Consider the following 20942-nt stretch of genomic DNA (forward strand, 5'->3'; position numbering starts at 1 on the left):
CGCGGTTCAAAAATGTCCGATATCCTGAACATTGGCGACGAGCTAATCTTTAACGATCGAATCGTCAAGATTGAAACTCATGCATATTCACCGTACGCAAACACAACCTTCGGGCACAGCAACGAGATAAGCATACCTATACAGCAACAAGATTTGTATACGTTGCCATGTGAGAGCTTCCTGTACATCGAGGGGCAATTGACCATGACAATACCGACTGAGGAGGGCAGAAAAAACGGGTCGCGGAAAAACGCCGCGGAAATCACCGCACAAAATCGCCGCGGAAATCGCCACAAAATTATAAAAATACATTACCTGTCGGTTTTAACTACGAGCTTCCCCATTCTCCCACTTACATACCGCGCAGTTGATCACCCATCCTTTCAATCAATCCCACCTCCTGTTTAGTGAGTGACATCACTACAACATAAGGATCATCACCCACTCCCCCCACGTCCGGATAGGACCGCAGTGGCTGACTCCCACGCGCGGTCAGTTCAGTGGGTCGACCCCCATCTCCCAGGTCAGTACCACGGACTGACCCCCATCTCGCACGTCAGACCTCGCAGATAACTACCTACTCTGCGGTAAGTACCGTAGGTACCCCCGCGCCTACATTCCCCTCTCGCCACTTACCATCCCTCATTGCCCCTGAGTTAGAACCCGCCTAGACTATCTACTTTCCTTCTCTCATACTAGTTCTATCCGTCGCACATTCCGTGACATCATATGTCCGAGTTTGTGACGTTCGGAAATCGCCGCGTTATATGTCCGTGACACTTAAACTCGACGCGGCGCGGCGTTGTGAAAATTCAGCGAGTTTCTTTATAAGTTCTGAAGACCTTGAGCGCCAACCGCTGTCCAGCCGTCCGTCGTTTTAAGCCGAATCTGTTCCACCAAACGCTAGTTTATTCTCACCTCCATAAAATTCTCAACAAATAGTAAGTCTTAGCCATCCGTTATTTTCTTTGCCTTCCATAAGAGTACCTTCTTTCTTTTGCAAGAATTTTTATCATAAACATATTTATATACGCATTACTAGTTCACTACCCTTTCTTTTCTTTCTTTATTATTATTCTTTAATTTCTGCAGGATTCGATCGGGCTCTCTTTCGCTTGAATTAGCAACTATTCTTTAATTTCTGCTGGATTTGATCAAGCTCTCTTTCAATTAAATTTGCAACTTTTTGTTGGATTTGATCAAGCTCTCTTTTGATTGAATTTGCAACTATTCTTTAATTTCTCCGGGTGCATTAATTAATATAGTAATCTCTGATGAATCGACCGATTCATGCCCACCAGGCCCGAATCCGTCCCCCGAATCATTCTCTCTTTCCCACTGTCGCTATCTCCCCCAACCCTCTTATTCGCCAGTCACTCAAGTAGAAAATAATGGTACTATTTTTGTATTTTAACAAGAATTTTTCCATACTAACCCATGTGGTAATTTTACCTTTAATTTTAATTCTACAAAACAATAGTAGTACTACTTTGTACTTTGTATTCTCATTGAAAAGTTTTCCTATTCCAACCCAAGTGGTATGTATTCTAAAAAATGAGTGAAATCTTTAAATTGCGCTAATTATAAAAAGAATATATTGCTCTTTAAAATAACTGCTGTATTTACTTAAAAAGAAATATCTTAAATTTAATCTAACCTAAATGTATTAGCTCTCACATGGCAACGTATACAAATCTTGTTGCTGTATAGGTATGCTTATCTCGTTGCTGTGCCCGAAGGTTGTGTTTGCGTACGGTGAATATGCATGAGTTTCAATCTTGACGATTCGATCGTTAAAGATTAGCTCGTCGCCAATGTTCAGGATATCGGACATTTTTGAACCGCGAATCCTAGCGATTGTCATTATTTAACGTTTGGTGCGTTGAGTGAGCCTCTTCTTCTTCTTTTCAACTAATATATTACCGATCGATAAAGTCGATTGCCCGGTAAATGATGAGTTATCTCTCTGCGCTTGTTTGGCTCCGTTTATTACCAGCATCACGCACGCCTTCGAATGTGCAGCCTAACCGTGATTTCCTTCCCTCGAAAGTCCAGTAATCGTCCGTGTTGATCGACAATGCGTAGTGATCGAGCGAACAGTGGAAAATCGCGAAACCGCTCTCGCGCGCGTAAATTGCAACTCGCAATCGTGCGGGACATTTTTAAGCTATGAAGAAAGGTAATTTGATATTTACATTTGTTTGCGTTAGTAATGATGGTATTTAATAGATCCAGACGTTCGGAATAGAAAAACAATAAAAGATTAACGAACACGAACAATTTATGTTGTTAGCGTATTGCGCAAGCCGAATAATTGTGAACGTATTGATACATGTCGAATAAATTTTCGCAAGGATTTCATGCGATTGATAAAACTGTAAAGCGGTAGTGATCTCATCCGGATGATATATTAGTATTCACGTGATGGCTGGGCTTAAGAATAATTATATGACAATATTAATAAATGTTTACATATACATATATATTATTAAACTTTTAGTATTAGAAAGCATAAACTATTTCATTTGATAACGTCACATTTCCGGATTAGTGCGGAAATATTGTAAGAGAGATTGCTGATGAGATTAGTGTTACCAGAACTTCTAGTTGTGTGTCATTTGCCTTCGCAGTAAAGATACAATTCCCCAGCTAGACTCAATTTATTTACATAAGCCTTCAGACACTTTATCGTCTATCGATGGTGGTACCCATCCTCCAAAGGTCTTTTTCTGCTCTTTTGCAACCGCCAAACAGAGACGGTTTTGATATGATGCGGCTATAATCTGCAAGACTTTATACGGTTACCAATCGATTATTTTGGGTGATTTTAATTCAAGGGTTTTAAATTTTTATATCGCGACAGGTAGACATAGAATATGATAATTAACTCTAATAATTTACTTAAGTTTGTTAATTAAAATTTACCTGAGCGCCTACTGGCATCCCTTCATGAGCCAATCCCATCGGGACGTGCGTCACGCGACAGACGAAGATATTGAATAAACTGCAGCTCGAAAAAGTTAATAATTCGCATAGCAGAAGTTGCGGAAGAAACGGGTTTCGAAAGGTTGGGTAAATAAGTACTCCATCGTCCCCCAACAGATCCTGTAGGAGAAACAAAGGAAGAAAATGGCAAGCGTAAAGAACTGGTAATAACGAATTGACTCCTACAAATGTGATAATTGTTTCAGATTTTCTGAACACTAACCAGTAGTTTCTGTCGAAGCTCGTCTGTCTGCTTCGAGTAATACGATATCTTTGACTTCATGAACGGAAAATTCGGTTGAAATGATACAGCGAAGGTAAGCATCTGCTTCGTATATTGCGATAAACCGAATAGAGCTTTCATCAATTCGACGGTTGGTTTTCCCTGTGGCAACAGGAAATTGATATCAAAATTAACTGCACAATTTTGAAGCATGTATTGTTTACCATCTCTAAATCTCGTAAGGTGAAACATCACTCTAAAATAACTTAGAAAATGAGCAAATGTTTCAAATAATTTGTCACACAAAATTCATTTTTATGAGCGAAAATAAACTTGCACTTTCCAATAATTTTTTACTTTGCAAGATTTAAAAGAAACATATAAATATTATATTTAGATAAATATCTAACACACACACACACACACACACACACACACACAAACATAACAAGTTTGTTTATAATTTTATCGTGTTTATTCTGGAATGCGGTTGTAATCAATAAAATTTACTTTTTAGTTGTGACATATAACATGATAGAAACTAACGTTTTTCAACGGCCTATCCTTTACTTGCGAAAGTTGAGTTAACACAATTTCGGGAATCGTAACTGGCCATTCTATCGGTAACTGCAATGTCAAATAAACACGTGCGTTAAATAATGCGCGTACATCACTACACATACCGTACCTTCTTTACAGGAATATCGTATCGAACAAAATGATTAGCGGCCCATTGAATGCATTCCACAATTTTCGGTGGCATTGGCAATACGCCGAACATCGTGTCCAAATCTTCTCGATAATAGATCTTTATTTGCCTGAAATCCACCAGTACATCTAGATGTAAATCGTGATTGCGTTTCGGTGTCATTACTTTCATAAGCAGGCTGAAATCTTCGGCGTATTGGGTCATTCGACCGATAGACAGGATTATTTGAAAGAATACGTTATCGGTGTATGGGAAGTGTCCCTTAGTCGAAACAAGTCCGGCAAAACACAAAAGGAGAGAATTAATATAATAATCGCACAAATTTCTTTAACTTGCAATTTTATTCGCGGATTTGTAAAATATTTTTTAGCAGATTTTTTAATATCTGTAGTGTACTTTATAAGACAGAAATTAAAAAAGAAATTATTATAATTTAATTAAAGAATTTAAGACCCTCAAAGGATTACAACTGGTGGAGAATACTAATATATTAAAAAAAGATCAATTTACCAGGCGTGGGTTTGTGCCCGAAAACGCCATTTAAAAAGCCGGCAGTCTTATAGAGCCAGCCATGTCCGAACCAATACCCATCACGGAAGCACCTGCTTCGAGCAATGCACCCTTAAACAAAGATATAATTAAATACTTTTTTTTTTAATTTAGAGCGTGTCAGTGTAACAATCTGACACGCTCTAAATAAAAAAAAATAGTATTTAATTATATCTTTGTTTAAGGGTGCATTGCTCGGAGCAGGTGCTTCCGTGATGGGTATTGGTTCGGACATGGCTGGCTCTATAAGACTGCCAGCTTTTCTAAATGGCGTTTTCGGGCACAAATCCACGCCTGGTAAATTGATCTTTTTTTAATATATTAGTATTCTCCACCAGTTTTTAGTCCTTTAAGGGTCTTAAATTCTTTAATTAAATCATAATAATTTCTTTTTTAATTTCCGTTTTATAAAGTATACAATTAAAAAATCAGCTAAAAAATATTTTACAAATCCGCGAATAAAATGGCAAGTTAAAGAAATTTGTGCGATTATTATATTAATTCTCTCCTTTTTGTGTTTTGTCGGACTTGTTTCGACTAAGGGACACTTCCCATACACAGATAACGTATTCTTTCAAATAATCCTGACCATCGGTCAAATAACCAAATACGCCGAAGATCTCAGCCTGCTTATGAAAGTAATGACACCGAAACGCAATCACGATTTACGTCTAGATGTACCGGTGGATTTCAGGCAAATAAAGATCTATTATCGAGAAGATTTGGACACAATGTTCGGCGTATTGCCAATGCCACCGAAAATTGTGGAATGCATTCAATGGGCCGCTAATCACTTTGTTCGATACGATATTCCTGTAAAGAAGGTACGGTATGTGTAGTGATGTACGCGCATTATTTAACGCACGTGTTTATTTGACATTGCAGTTACCGATAGAATGGCCAGTTACGATTCCCGAAATTGTGTTAACTCAACTTTCGCAAGTAAAGGATAGGCCGTTGAAAAACGTTAGTTTCTATCATGTTATATGTCACAACTAAAAAGTAAATTTTATTGATTACAACCGCATTCCAGAATAAACACGATAAAATTATAAACAAACTTGTTATGTTTGTGTGTGTGTGTGTGTGTGTGTGTGTGTGTATGTTAGATATTTATCTAAATATAATATTTATATGTTTCTTTTAAATCTTGCAAAGTAAAAAATTATTGGAAAGTGCAAGTTTATTTTCGCTCATAAAAATGAATTTTGTGTGACAAATTATTTGAAACATTTGCTCATTTTCTAAGTTATTTTAGAGTGATGTTTCAACTTACGAGATTTAGAGATGGTAAACAATACATGCTTCAAAATTGTGCAGTTAATTTTGATATCAATTTCCTGTTGCCACAGGGAAAACCAACCGTCGAATTGATGAAAGCTCTATTCGGTTTATCGCAATATACGAAGCAGATGCTTACCTTCGCTGTATCATTTCAACCGAATTTTCCGTTCATGAAGTCAAAGATATCGTATTACTCGAAGCAGACAGACGAGCTTCGACAGAAACTACTGGTTAGTGTTCAGAAAATCTGAAACAATTATCACATTTGTAGGAGTCAATTCGTTATTACCAGTTCTTTACGCTTGCCATTTTCTTCCTTTGTTTCTCCTACAGGATCTGTTGGGGGACGATGGAGTACTTATTTACCCAACCTTTCGAAACCCGTTTCTTCCGCAACTTCTGCTATGCGAATTATTAACTTTTTCGAGCTGCAGTTTATTCAATATCTTCGTCTGTCGCGTGACGCACGTCCCGATGGGATTGGCTCATGAAGGGATGCCAGTAGGCGCTCAGGTAAATTTTAATTAACAAACTTAAGTAAATTATTAGAGTTAATTATCATATTCTATGTCTACCTGTCGCGATATAAAAATTTAAAACCCTTGAATTAAAATCACCCAAAATAATCGATTGGTAACCGTATAAAGTCTTGCAGATTATAGCCGCATCATATCAAAACCGTCTCTGTTTGGCGGTTGCAAAAGAGCAGAAAAAGACCTTTGGAGGATGGGTACCACCATCGATAGACGATAAAGTGTCTGAAGGCTTATGTAAATAAATTGAGTCTAGCTGGGGAATTGTATCTTTACTGCGAAGGCAAATGACACACAACTAGAAGTTCTGGTAACACTAATCTCATCAGCAATCTCTCTTACAATATTTCCGCACTAATCCGGAAATGTGACGTTATCAAATGAAATAGTTTATGCTTTCTAATACTAAAAGTTTAATAATATATATGTATATGTAAACATTTATTAATATTGTCATATAATTATTCTTAAGCCCAGCCACCACGTTAATACTAATAGATCATCTGGACTAATAGATCACTACCGTTTTACAGTTTTATCAATCGCATGAAATCTTTGCAAAAATTTATTCGACATGTATCAATACATTCACAATTATTCGGCTTGCGCGTTAACAACATAAACTGTTCATGTTTCTTAATCTTTTCTTAATTGTTTTTCTATTCCGAACGTCTGGATCTATTAAATACCATCATTAACGCAAACAAATGTAAATATCAAATGAACTTTTTTCATAGCTTAAAAATGTCCCGCACAATTGCGAGTTGCCATTTACGCGCGCGAAAGCGCTCTCGCGACTCTCCACTGTGTTCGCTCGATCACTCAGCCAATCAATGCGCCGCGTGCGCTACTCCCCGGTCTTCCCCGTCACGTTTTAATTATCGCCGGGATTTTTTCGCGCAACACCTCGTATCTCGTTTTAATTATTAATTAATAAATTTAAAGCAAAATAATACGCTCAAGTTTAACAATAACGAGGGAATATAGAGTAAAGTCGGTATTTACGCCGCGGGGGGATGACGACCGCAACAACAGTAGCGGCAACGCCCTCTCCGCCAACGACGTTGCCGCTACCGTTGTCTACTATTATTACCATCACTTGACAACGACGACGATAACGACGACGGCGACGGCGACGGCGACGGCGACATATCCGTACAATCAACTTTATCGATCGATAATATATCAGTTGAAAAGAAGAAGAAGAGGCTCACTCAACGCATCAAACGTTAAATATTAACAATCGAGGATTCGCGGTTCAAAAATATCCTGAACATTGGCGACGAGCCAATCTTTGATGATCAAATCATCAAGATTGAGATTCATGCATATTCACCGTACGCAAACACAACCTTCGGGCACAGCGACGAGATAAGAATACCTATACAGCAACAAGATTTGTATACGTTGCCGTGTGAGAGCTTCCTGTACATCGAGGGGCAGTTGATCATGACAATACCGACTGAGGAGCCGACGTGGTATTGGGAAATAATTGGGTGACGTTTATGTTCGATGAGATTTGCTATGAACTGGACGGTAGCGAGATTGATCGAAATACAAACGTGGGCATAACCAGCACGCTTAAAAACTATGTAACGCTGACATCCGATAAAAACGTGGCTTTGCAAAATGCCGGTTGGGAAGAACGAATGACTACCAATGATGGCTTTTTCAACTTTTGCGTTCCACTCAACATGCTGTTGAGATTCTGCGAGGATTATAAACGCATAGTGATCAACGCGCGTCACAAGTTGATTTTGATACAAGCGCGCAAAGATAACAATTGCTTGACGGCCGATTCGGTGTTGGAGCCCTTGCTCCAATTGTTTAGGATTTAATGGCGCATGCCACATTTGTCATCGAGCAAGATAAATAAACTTTCGATGCTCCGCACATTGGAGAGCGAACGTTACCTGAGCATGGCTTTTCGCTCGTAGGATTTATACGAGTATCTGTTTTTGCAACGCACGACCAAGCATTCGTGGGTAATCAAGACCGCTACTCAGCCCGAGAAGCCGCGATACGTCATCTTCGCTCTGCAAATCAATTAAAAAGATATCATGGCCAAGGACACGAGCCAATTTGACCATTGCAATTTGACTAATGTGAAACTCTATCTGAACTCTGAGTGTTATCCGAAAGAGGATATGAATTTGGATTTTGGTAAAAACAGATGAGCTATTCTGTACGACATGTACGCGTGTTTCTGACCCTATCTCGGATATAAGAATCTCCAGCCGAGTAACGGAGTTTTTATATAACGTTCCATTCACCGTGATTGACTGCTGTCGACAAAGCGAATTGATTAAAAGCGCAACCATCGACGTGCGATTGGAATTCGAGACTAATACTAACGTGCCGGCAAATAATAGCGCCTATTGCCTTATAACACACGATCGCGTGATTCAGTATAACCCGTTGACAAACGTGCGCAAAATTACTTAATTTCACGCAAATATTTATTTTACGATACATCTACGTGAACCACAGTCTTCGTTTCGAGCGCAACATGTCCGTGTCGACGTTCGTGGACCTGCGAGGTTTTCTCCTTGGACGATTAAGTGGTTTTGTCGTAAAAGAATTCGCTGCTCTTAGAGGAGGAAACGTTCTCGCGCATTATATCTTTGACAGTCCCCAATCATGGGATTGGCTGATGAAATCCGAAAGATCCAGCGCCTCTTGGCTGACTGCTATGCATCATGGGCTAAGATGGGGCACCGACGGAGTGGTTCCGTATCGGAAAGCGAGGCAAGTGATTACAACTGCAGTATTGGGTACTGAAAATTATGACAACAAGGATGTTGTATACGTCAAGGGGCACGAGAAACGAGAATGGCTGAGGAAATTGATTTTGGACGATTGTCCAGAATACGAACGCATTGAGAGCATGGATGTAGATTATGAAGATGTGGATTCTTTCAATAATCTAGATAATACTAATACTTTTCAATGTGGACAACACCGTACAAATAAACATTGTGCTTTACAAAATGTATTCAAACTGCCACGTATACTGGGCAGAAGGTTTCCGCTAACCTCAATTTCCTACAAATGGATTGATGTAGCGATCAACGTGGGATCTGTTTCCTGCTTCGTGGAGATATCGCTCGACGATACATGCGGCAACCGGATTGTCCTACCATATAGATTGTGGAGAGCTCTGTTAGAGAAACGTGCAGATTTCGAGCGATTCGCCTAGTAAACCGAAGCACCATCGTTAACGATTCATGACCTTAATGTTGCAACTCGTGAAATTGCGTGACGAAAGTATTGTCAAGTTATCTTTACTTCATGCATGTATTTATCTTAAGCCTACAACCATGTTTTTCACGTTTAAACTAGAGCTCTGTGTGGAGCACGTATATTATACGCTGCATCAAAGCATTGCCACCGTGACTGAGAAATTTAAATATTTCGTAACTTTTTTGCGTCAAAACTTTGCCTTGAACAAACAAGACGCGACAGAATTATTGCGCAAATCTTACGATAAGAGTTCGCAAATTGAGTGCGAATTAATAGCCTACGCTATTGATACTATTATATACGATGCATTAATTATTTAATAGAATGATTGTACACAATGTATTACATATCAATAAAAAAAATGTCTTTTGAAACGTATGAAAAAAAGAGTTTATTTTGTTATAAACCTTTCCCACGTTACAATGCATGTTAATGTTACAAGTTGCGCGCAGTCTCTTATAGAATAGCCTTGACAGTGATTGCGTCAAGCGGACGATAACATTCCACAGGGAAGCATTGAGCATTGTCAAGGCCATGCCTGAGAGCTGTATCGGCAGAGCTGTATCTGCATCAGCAAATATAATTTGAATAAATAATATTCTATAACTTTTAAACGTTTTTTATTTCCTCTGTCCGCTGATTTCGCGCGCGAGCGCTGGCGCGGCGGCGGCGGCGGGCGCAGACGGCGGGCGCGGGCTCCGCGGAAATAGCCGCAAAAATCGCCGCGGAAATCGCCGCGGAAAATACGGGCCGCAGAAAAACGCCGCGGAATTCGCCGCGGAAAATCGCCGTGGTATTATAAAAATACATGTCGGTTCTAATTACGGGCTTTCCCCCTCTCCCACTTTTATACCGCACGGGTGACCCCCCATCCTTTCAATCAGTCCCACCTCTTGGTCAGTGAGTAATACCACCCACTACAACATGACGATCATCACCTACTCTTCCCACTTTCGGGTAGGACCGCAGGGGCTGACTCTCACGCGCGGTCAGTTCAGCGGGTTAACCCCCACCTCCCAGGTCAGACCTCGCGGATCACCACCTGTTTCGCGGTAAGTACCGCAGGTACCCTCGCGTCTACATCCCCCCCCCTCCTCGACCCACACCATCCTCATTGCCCCTGAGTTAGAACCCGCCTAGACTATCTACTAATGAACAGTGAATAATAAATCACGAGTGACAACAGCAAATAGCAAAATGGCTAATCTGCTCCGGAACTCCTTCTTTTTATACTCGATTCTGTCTGTTCGCGAACTGAGCTCTGTTCGCTTGAGTTCGGCGGAACGAACGGCTGGTTCCGTTCCACGAGAACGCGGGGTGTTGGCGCGAGACGAGGAGCACGGCTTCGATGCGTGGTTGAACGGAGAGCAAGCGCCGTAGCAAGCGCACGCAAGGAGAGTGAGCGAGAGAGTATGCGAGTAGAATGCGGGAGCGTGAGAAAGCGAGAGAATGCAAGAGCGGTTCGAGACTGAGTAAGTGGAGAAAGCGATAGAGACAGAAGGGATAAGATAAGCGAATGAGGTGATGGTGAATCAAGCAACACCGTTAATGATTGCACAGTCACACAAAGTTTATATTTCCTTTTAAAACAGTTTGTTGTTAATCGTCAGGTACAATTTTAAATTTAAGTTGCAGTTTACAGAGACGCCGATTCGCGCCGCACTCACTCACACCACTAGGTGAGGCTACACTCCGATGATCGAGTGACGAACGGATTAGTTATATAGTTTTAAACTGAGAAGTCGATTTTAATGAAGTCGTGTACACTGTAAGCACGTTCGTAAAATGTACGACGCTCCTTAGTTTGCACAGGAGTTTTTCGCGTAACCACGGAAATTCGGCTAAGTCTTCTCTATCGCACTTATAATAATACGTCTCAACCGCGCGCTTGCTAACTCGCTTCTGCCTTTTGGATTCGGCAGGAATTCTTATCCGCGCCCGAATTTGCCTATTCGATGGTGGGGCATCGTTAGCTTTACAATATCAGGCGAGATCGCCTTCTAGTTATCGGTATGCGGACGCGGAATTTGAGCAAACACGCAAATACGAGTTGTTGTTGAAACCGTGTCTTAAGCTGAGATATAATGCCACGAACGAAAGTCGTGGCCAAATATGAAATTTATAGAATGCGAGAAACTAAAGGGACGAACGTTCGCGTGATATTAAATAGAATTATCGGATATCTTTCTTACGATCTTTAACACTGCCTATGATTCATATGGGGTTTTAATCCCCAGATATATTATTTCTTATTATCGCCCACGCAATATTTCTCAGAATTTTGGCTTCTAATCTGTTTTTTATTTGACTAATCCATCCTATCAGTTAGGTTCCTTAGGAGATCGTTATCTATTAATTCTTGTGCGGCAGCGGTTTAGCATCGAAGGAGTCAATCATCCGCGTTTTAACACTTGCTTTCGGCGAAACCGACACGTGTCAAGCGTAGAGCAACCGTATTGACTCGACCAAACAATTCTAGCTTATTTACGCGGCTAAAGTGGACCACTTATTCGTGATCTCTGGTCGCTTGGCCGCATCGATTTTGAAAGGAAAGAATTGTTATTTCGCAGGACGTAACATATAAATATAAGGTGTAACGAACCGCCTTCCGACCCCCCCCGGACCGCCAAATCGTCCGAACCGTCCGGTCGAACATCCGCCAGACGGCCGTTAAACGGCGCATAGCGCCTAACAAATACACGAATATCGGAGCAAACAAGCGATCGCTCCCGCGCTCTCATCTTCGCGCGCACGCGCTCTCGTTCCCGCGCCGTCCGCAACCACGCTATACGCGCGTGGTCCGGAGCAAGAGACCCGAGATCGAGTGGCGGGGATGCTGCCGCCGGACCGCTCCGCCGTAACACGCCGCGCATCCCCCTCGCCTCGATTCTCGGATATATAAGGCGACGTTCGCCGGAGGCAGGGACCTGATCCGCTTCTGGCCGGTCCGCCGAACAGAAGTCTCCCCAGGTTGTCACTGAGATCGAGCGCCTCGGTCTCCGCTAAGTTACTTAGCTGGCAGCCGCTTCCGAGTCCGCTCCCGAGCTCCGCTTCCCGACTCGTCAACCTGGGCTCAAGTACACTTGGGCCCCGTCAAGTCACTTGACACGAAGGCGATTCTCCATCTACTCCGCCTCCCGAGTCCGACGCCACCTCACGTACGGGGGTACGGTGCTCCGTGCCTCCACCAAGCGCACTTGGCGTGAGGGGGTGTCCCCGGCGAACATTCGCTGTCTTAACCGCCTCGCGACGGTCCGCGCTGCGAAGCCGACGAGGAAACACGGATCCGTATACGCGCCGCACTCACCGCCCCCCGCGCCGCGCTACCACCGAACGTTACGGCCACAAAAACAAGGCCGCCGGGATTCGCAGAAAAACACGCGACTAAATTCCACGAACCGCGTCTCGCACGACAGGTGAACCTGTAAATAGATTCCCGCGTATATAGACTACGCCGAGCCGAATTTCTGTGTCACGTCCGTCCGCGCGCTTAACCGATTTAACTCCGGATATATGTATCGCGTCCGTCCGAGCGTCTAGGAGAATTAAGTTTGTGTCGCGTCCGTCCGCGCGTCTTGTAAATCTAAGTTCTACATGTTTGTATCACGTTCGTCCGCGCGTTCGAACACAAGGCTCTGTACCGCATCCGTACAACCGCCGATGTCAATGTAACAACGTCTAGTAGAATAAACACGTTGATATTTTCTACCTTTAAGAAACGTCTAATTCCTCCAAGCGACCTTTCGCACCCGATCCTGTACCGTCGACCGTCCGTGCGCGAAACACGGTCGTTACAATATCTTAAAAGAATTGACCAAGTTAGACAATCAAACAAACAATTTAGGTCTGGAAAACACTTAATCACACGCACGCACGCACACACGCACACATACACACACTTGTTGCACTCAAACAACACAATCAGATAATCAGTCAACACTCAAATCCGCTCTATTAAAGATAAAAAATTTAGAAAGTAAACTCAAAGAAGCAAATGGAAAACTCACCAACAAGATTGTTTGCAGAGTCAATAAAACACACAAAAATCTACAACAACGTATAAGAAAAGTAAAAAACTTAAGATCACGTATTGAAAAAAGTTTATTAAAGTTTTTAGAGATATTACATAAAGTAATTTTAATAATGATCAAATTAAATGGCTTCAAAATGATTTTTCTAAACTGGAGTATATAGATGGTCTGACGAAACAATGAAGAAAGCAATTTGAATAAAATTTTCTTGTACTACAACCGGTTATAAAGAACTTCTAAAATAAAAGATTCCTCTACCTTCATCACGCACACTGAGACGAAGTATGGAAACATTTAATTTTTATCCAGGAATATGTGATGACATGTTTGAGGTATTAAAAGAAAAAGTATTACACTTTCAAGATGATAGAGACAAGGATTGTATGTTGGCTCTTGATGAAATAAGTCTTGCATCTGGCGAACAACATGATATGTCAACTAATTTTCTCATTGGAAGTACTAACATTCCTAATAGTAATGGTAAATTGAATTTCTCTAATGCACACAGAACGCAGAAAAGTTTGTGCCGCGCGACAAAGAGCAACAGGGTAGTTAATGAACTTATAACTTTTCCATAATAGTGAGATTGATTATAACGTCGCCTTTTGCCACTCGGCAAACATTTCCACATCCTGTGTGTAAAAAAAAATTATATAAATCAGAATGTCAAATATTAATATTACTGATATTTTGTTTAAGGTGACATAGGCTGTTTTCTTTTTTGTACGCGAAAGTGGAGCAAAGTGAGCAAGAGGCGGTGAAGAAAAAGAGGCGGGAAAACTGAGAGGGCGACTACCCGAAATAAATCGCTGAATAATTGTAGAATAAAGTTTTTTTAATTTACTACACTCTTTTACGTTCAAACAGCGCAAATCTACAACGACGTGATCGATAGCAAAATCTTAGCTCGAGAGACGTATGCCAATTCTAATATAAAGTCCGTGTACGCGTCGATTATTAGTGAGCTCCGAGTTATCTCGCAAAACAACTGCGGAGCGCGCTTGATATTTGTACCATATATAGACAACAATTCCTCTCGAAAGATCCAGGCGTGAATTCAGTAAATACGAGGTGTGATCAAAAAGTAAGGTGACTTTACATTTTTATAAAAAAATATTTATTTATTGATCTAAAATTATGTTATCCCCTTCAAAATAATCCCCCTCTGATACAATGCATTTGTGCCAGCGTTTTTTCCAGTCGTCAAAATATTTCTGAAATGCACTTTTGGGTATTGCCTTGAGCGATGCAGCCTTAATCTCCTCAATCGTCGCAAATCTTCGTCCTTTCATAGGCCTTTTCAATTTTGGGAAGAGGAAAAAGTCGCAGGGGGTCAAGTCTGGTGAATACGGTGGCTGAGGCATGATGATAGTATTGTTTTTGGCCAAAAAAGTACTTACTAGTAACGACGTGTGCGCAGGTGCATTATCATGGTGCAGAATCCATGAATTTTCTTTCCACACTTCCGGACGTTTTTTTCTTATTGATTCACGCAAACGCCGCATAACCTCAAGGTAATATTCCTTATTTACTGTATGACCTTGTGGTAGGAATTCTTGATGCACAACGCCATGGTAATCAAAGAAAACTGTGAGCAAAACCTTCACATTCGAACAAACTTGGCGTGCCTTTTTTGGTCTTGACTCTCCTGGGCTCTTCCACTGGGATGATTGGGCTTTGGTTTCGACGTCATAACCATATACTCATGTTTCGTCACCAGTTATAACTTTTGAGCAGATCAGGATCATCATTGACGTCGTTCAACATGTCTTGGGCGATGTTCATGCGACGCTGCTTCTGATCAAAATTAAGCAGTTTTGGAACGAATTTCGCTGACACACGTGTCAGCAAAAGAAAACATTCGTTAAAATTGATTGGCATGAGCCAAACGATATGTTAAGATCATCAGCTATTTCTCTAATCGTGATTCGACGATTTTTCAACACAATTTCTTTCACTTCCTGAACATTTTCGTCGGTTTTTGACGTGCTGGGGCGTCCAGAGCGAGGTTCATCGTTAACATTTTCTCGGCCCTCTTGGAATAACTTATACCATTTATAAACATTTTTTTTGCTCAAAGTTGACTCACCGTACGCCACTGTCAACATTTCAAGAGTTTCTGAACACTTAATACCATTTTTTACACAAAAATTAATACAAACTCTCTGCTCCATTATTTTCAACAGCAAAAAGTCGCCGAGCACGCAAACACGAGTCTAACCTTTATGCCTCTCACATAAAAACAACACATGCTATATAATCAAAACTATGAACATATGATCGTGACGAGTGTACCAACACAAAAAAAAAAAAATATTTGAAATTAGAGTGTACAGAGCGCGCGAAATTCAAAAAGTTACCTTACTTTTTGATCACACTTCGTATATACAGGGTGATTCAAAATACCTATTGGTCCCGAAGCTGGCATATTCGTAATCGAATTCTGAGACGATTTTTCCTTTTGCAAAAATTTGTCCGGAGCTTAGTTTTCAAGTTACAATAAGAATTAGTTAGCGTATATAACGGGTCAGGTACAAGTGGTAGACAGGGGCGGCGCGACTCACTGTTACACGTGGGTGTTTCCGTGGGGCACCTCCTGCGCTCAAATGACTGACAAAAGTACATGGACAGCACATTCCTACTTAAACTTTCTCTCTCTCTCTCTCTCTCTCTCTCTCTGTCACTTTAATTATGCTACCCACATAGAAATTGACCTCCAGTGGATGTCCATCGCCCTTCCATACCTCTATGGGACGTCTATCTCCATGGTGGAAGTCAGATGGACGTCTATTAGAAGTCCATGAAACCTCCATACCTCCATGGGATTTTACTTCCATCATGGAAGTTAGATGGACGTCCATTAGAAATCCATGAAACCTCCATAGCTCCATGGAATTTTACTTCCATCATGGAAGTCAAATAGATCTCCATTAGACATCCATCCAACCTCTATAGCTCCATGGGATTTTATTTTCATCATAGCAGTCAGATGGACATCCATTAGAAGTTCATGAAACCTCCATAGCTCCATGAGATTTTATTTCCATCATGGAAGTTAGATAGACGTCCATTAGAAGCTATAAAACCTCCATAGCTCCATGGAATTTTACTTCCATTATGGAAGTCAGATAGATCTCCATTAGACATCCATTCAATCTCCATAGCTCCATGGGATTTTACTTCCATCATGGAAGTCAGATAGATCTCCATTAGACATCCATCCAACCTCCATAGCTCCATGGGATTTTACTTGTATCATGGAAGTCAGATAGGTCTCTATTAGACATCCATCCAACCTCCATAGCTCCATGGGATTTTATTTCCATCATAGAAGTCAGATGGACATCCATTAGAAGTCCATTAAACCTCTATAGCTTCATAGGATTTTACTTCCATCATGGAAGTCAGATGGACGTCCATTAGAAGTCCATAAAATTTCTATAGCTTCATGAAATTTTACTTTTATCATAGAAGTCAGATAGATTCCGTAAAGCATATAATGCGCATGACGTTATCCTTGTTGATCATTAGAAGTTAAACAAGGATAAAATGTTATATTACGTATATCATGCGCTCTCTGTACGGAATTTGATCATTATCTCTTTATTAAAACAATTATGCAACTAATTTGTTTATAACAATTATAACAACTATGACAATTAAAAAAGCGTCATATATGTTTTTTTAGTAATTTTTCTCGGTGAATCGATTGGCGCAATCAGTTCTCCTCTACAGTCAGTTTTGACAATTTGTTTATAACAACTAATTGCAAAATTAACTTTGGCAACGGGCTTTTTACGTCATTAATGTTTTTTCATGCTTTGATACTATTTCTAATTGTTGTTTTTTGACTGATTTGGCCATGGGCAGAAACAAGTTTTAATTATTTATATAATTTATATTAAAAATATCTAAGGCTAAATAAACAAAAGGTTAATAAGAGTGTTCGCGCGATACCCAAGACGCCAGTTTTTTCTTGTTCAAATCAGCTTTACTTCAAATACAACTTTTTATTAATAATCTCACAAGTGTACGTTTAGCTCAGTGTTAAGATACTAGGTTATCGTTCCGAAGATCTTAGGTTCGAATCCCGCCGGCGCCGATGCGTTTCAAAAATTTATAAAATAGTACATAATTGTAATTAGTAAATTAAAATGTTGTATGTGAAACAGTGAATACAGATTAAGCTATAAAAATAATAAAATTTGTTTAAAAAAAAATTTTTTTTACCGTCCATTAGATGTCCACTGAAGGTCCGAACTTCCACGGTACACGTCCATTAATAATCTAAGTAACATCTGCTGAGACTCCATAAAGCCTCTACTAATAATCCACGTGACATCGGTTTGTCATCCACTAAGGCTCTATGAACCCTTTATTAATGATCCACGTAACGTCTAATGGACATCCGTTGTTAACGTCTAATGGACGTCCAATGGACGTGCGCAATGCGGAACTGTGGATGTCTAGTGGCCGTCCATTGGATGTTCATGGGACGTCCACTGGAAGGTCCGTACTTCCACGGCAAACATCCATTAGACGTCCATTGGAGGTTTTAGTTCTATGTGGGTACATTTAACTTGTCAAATTTCGATCTGTCATCCGGCCGTCAAATATCGGGATAACCGTGAAATCTTCAAGTAAGTTTACATTATTATAATAAATGTACGCCCGCGAATAATAAAAATTAATGCAAATTAGATTACTTAAATGTGCACTTGCAAGTTAAAAGTAGCACTTTTAAAACGCACAAAAAGGGATAGAAAGAAGAGAGAGAGAGAGAGACGGGGGGGGGGGGCTTTGAACAAGTTTAAGCACGTTTACTTACGCACACGGCGATCAGTTTATTGTTTCCACGATGCGACAGTTCAATTTAAATTTGTCCTTCATCCAGATCTATCCCTCGAAGTTGTTTCACCACATTTACACTATTTACTCTGCATTTGATTGATAAACGCGGAGCTACGCGACGAACCGATCGATCGACTTTGACTTTGAAACATGATTATGGTGCGAAATCAACAATATTCACTGAATACCAGGAGGATGTTTTAGCGTATATAGCAGGGTTTGTTGCTAAACAAACAGAAAAAAAAAATGTAATTCCTGTATTGAAGGCTTAAAACAAACCGTATCACCGTCTCAGTTGCAGAAACGAAAACAATATGGCAAATTATTTAATGCGTCAGACAATGTTGTAAAAATTTGCAAAGCAGCAGAACATATTTTTAGAACAAATGAGAATATCTTACATTCTAAAAATGTTATGGAGAAATTAATAATATTTACAATAAAAAACCTTCCTGTGAATGATTTATTTACTGAAGTGGAGCATTCATTTAATCAAGCTCCATTAGCGGATCATAAAAATCAATTGATCCGAATTTTATTGAAAAAGTTTTTCATCCTTCGTCTTCACCATTATGCAGCCTTGAAGAATAATAAAATTGATCGAGTACGAGCGAAATTTACAAAATTTATTTTATTTAAAAATCAATAATATTGATATAAAATTATTACATTCAATTATTAACTTTTGACGTTTCATAGTTTAATTTCATCACTCCTTAATCTCCTTCATTCCCCTACTTTTTTATTCTACTTCTTTTTTCCCCACTATACATATTAATAGACAGAGAGAAAGTTACTGTTCGAAGTAGGTTGTCTCTTTCTAAAGTGAGGACATTTCCTTAACATGGGCAGAATAGGGAACGCGCAGTCTATGTATTATAATTCCAGTCTTGAGGCTTCTGTGGCCATTGCTATTGTTAATCGAGAGGGTTTCCGGATAGATGCCACGTGCGTGTTGGGCACTTTGCCGACGTTTCGCAAACGTTGCAGCTTGCATCATCAGGGCTGAGAGCTCTGATATTGAGCTCCCTTCGGTTGTGTTAGTCCTTATATATCCCCATTGCGCCCGGTGGGGGTTGGGGTGGGGAATTTGACTTGGTCAGCCAATTAGAGCATTTTGATTGACCGGCCGGTCAATTAAAAAACCCGGGAGAACGGTATGCCAAATAGGATTTACTTGAAGGCCTTTGTCGCGGTTGAGGTTGTCAGGATGTTTTAAGATTTCCAGACTTTCCCGATATTTTCTGGCAAAGTAGCCTTGTGACGGGGCCAACATGGTAGACTTATCATACTGCACGGCATGTCCATTGTATTATAAGTCTATGACTAGAGACGTGATGGTACAAATGCAAACCAGATACTTGATAGTCTTTTTTTCTTAATATAAATAAGACTGTTTTGACCAAATCAAATATTTTTAACAATAAATAAATCCATGCACATCTAGTAATCTACAATAAGATTACTGCATTACTTTAACAAAAATATACATGAAATTGATAGAGAGAATTACAGAGAAATACTAAATTTTCAAATTTATGAATAGGATACCTGCTGATGGCATATATTTTCTTATAAAAATGTTTAATAAATTATTATTATCTTTAATGCATTATAATTGTAAGAATAATCCGGACCGAGACATATTATTTTATTCGTAAATAAACCTGCATTAGTTGCTTCGTAAATTATCCACGAAAATTTGAATGATATTATACAATTGTATAAGCGTCTTTAATTTGTATGGTGGCTTGTTCTTCATGAATTTTGGCCCATAGACGAGCACAAAGTACAGATATGCGAATGTTATAAGTGGTATTTGATAAGCAGAATCTACGAACAATAGATCGGCTACTCTTGATTCTGAAAACCAAATTACTATGTTGAAACATTTTGCAAAACATATATATTTAAATATCACATGACACATATTTTATTAAAGAAAAAAAAACATTTATTATTACAACAGAAAGCAATCAATTATAAGAAGACATTGCTTTTCGGTCAATTTTTACGATTTACACATATAAAATTTAATTAAGTTTAAACTACAGTAATGTTTAAATTGGCAAAGGAATTACATGTTTACAAAATTAATTTATTAAAATTAAATCTATTTATTTATATATTATTGTTTATTAACAACATTAATGTTCCATGCATTTTCTCACGCTGAAACTGTTATACGTGCTATTTTACGTCACATTTCTTTTAAAAATTTTCGTAGGAGTAACTCATTTCTAAAAAATTGTAAATTGTTATAAGATATTGTTAGTAAATCTCAAATTATTACACTATCAAGAAGCACAGTCACGTCTTGCGCCAAATGATACGCAAAGTGATTGTTTATTTGAAAAGTTTTTGATAATACTCACCGAGCTCTTTCGTCCAATAATATAGCATGTCTTGTAAGAGATCTATGATAGATAATTGCCCTGTATCGTCTTTGAATCGTTACTTTTCTTATATAACAAAATATCACCGTTTAAATATATGTAGTATTATTCGTTTATCTTATATTGCAAAGCAACCGT

General features: G+C 39.6%; 1 protein-coding gene and 1 pseudogene across 1 annotated transcript; one reads left to right on the forward strand and one right to left on the reverse strand.

Moving 5' to 3' along the window:
- Positions 1-1626: 1626 nt before the first annotated feature.
- On the reverse strand, positions 1627-4544 carry LOC113004124 (annotated as a pseudogene).
- Positions 4545-4645: 101 nt separating this feature from the next.
- On the forward strand, positions 4646-6754 carry LOC120357011 (fatty-acid amide hydrolase 2-like; the record flags this gene model as incomplete). Its single annotated transcript, XM_039446200.1, has 5 exons — positions 4646-4775; positions 5028-5295; positions 5725-5980; positions 6084-6263; positions 6406-6754. Coding segments are annotated over 5 exons (957 nt in total), but the record flags the coding sequence as incomplete, so codon positions are not given.
- Positions 6755-20942: the final 14188 nt, after the last annotated feature.

This window comes from Solenopsis invicta, chromosome 2 (assembly GCF_016802725.1).
Source record: "Solenopsis invicta isolate M01_SB chromosome 2, UNIL_Sinv_3.0, whole genome shotgun sequence".
Classification (NCBI taxonomy): Eukaryota; Metazoa; Arthropoda; class Insecta; order Hymenoptera; family Formicidae; genus Solenopsis; species Solenopsis invicta.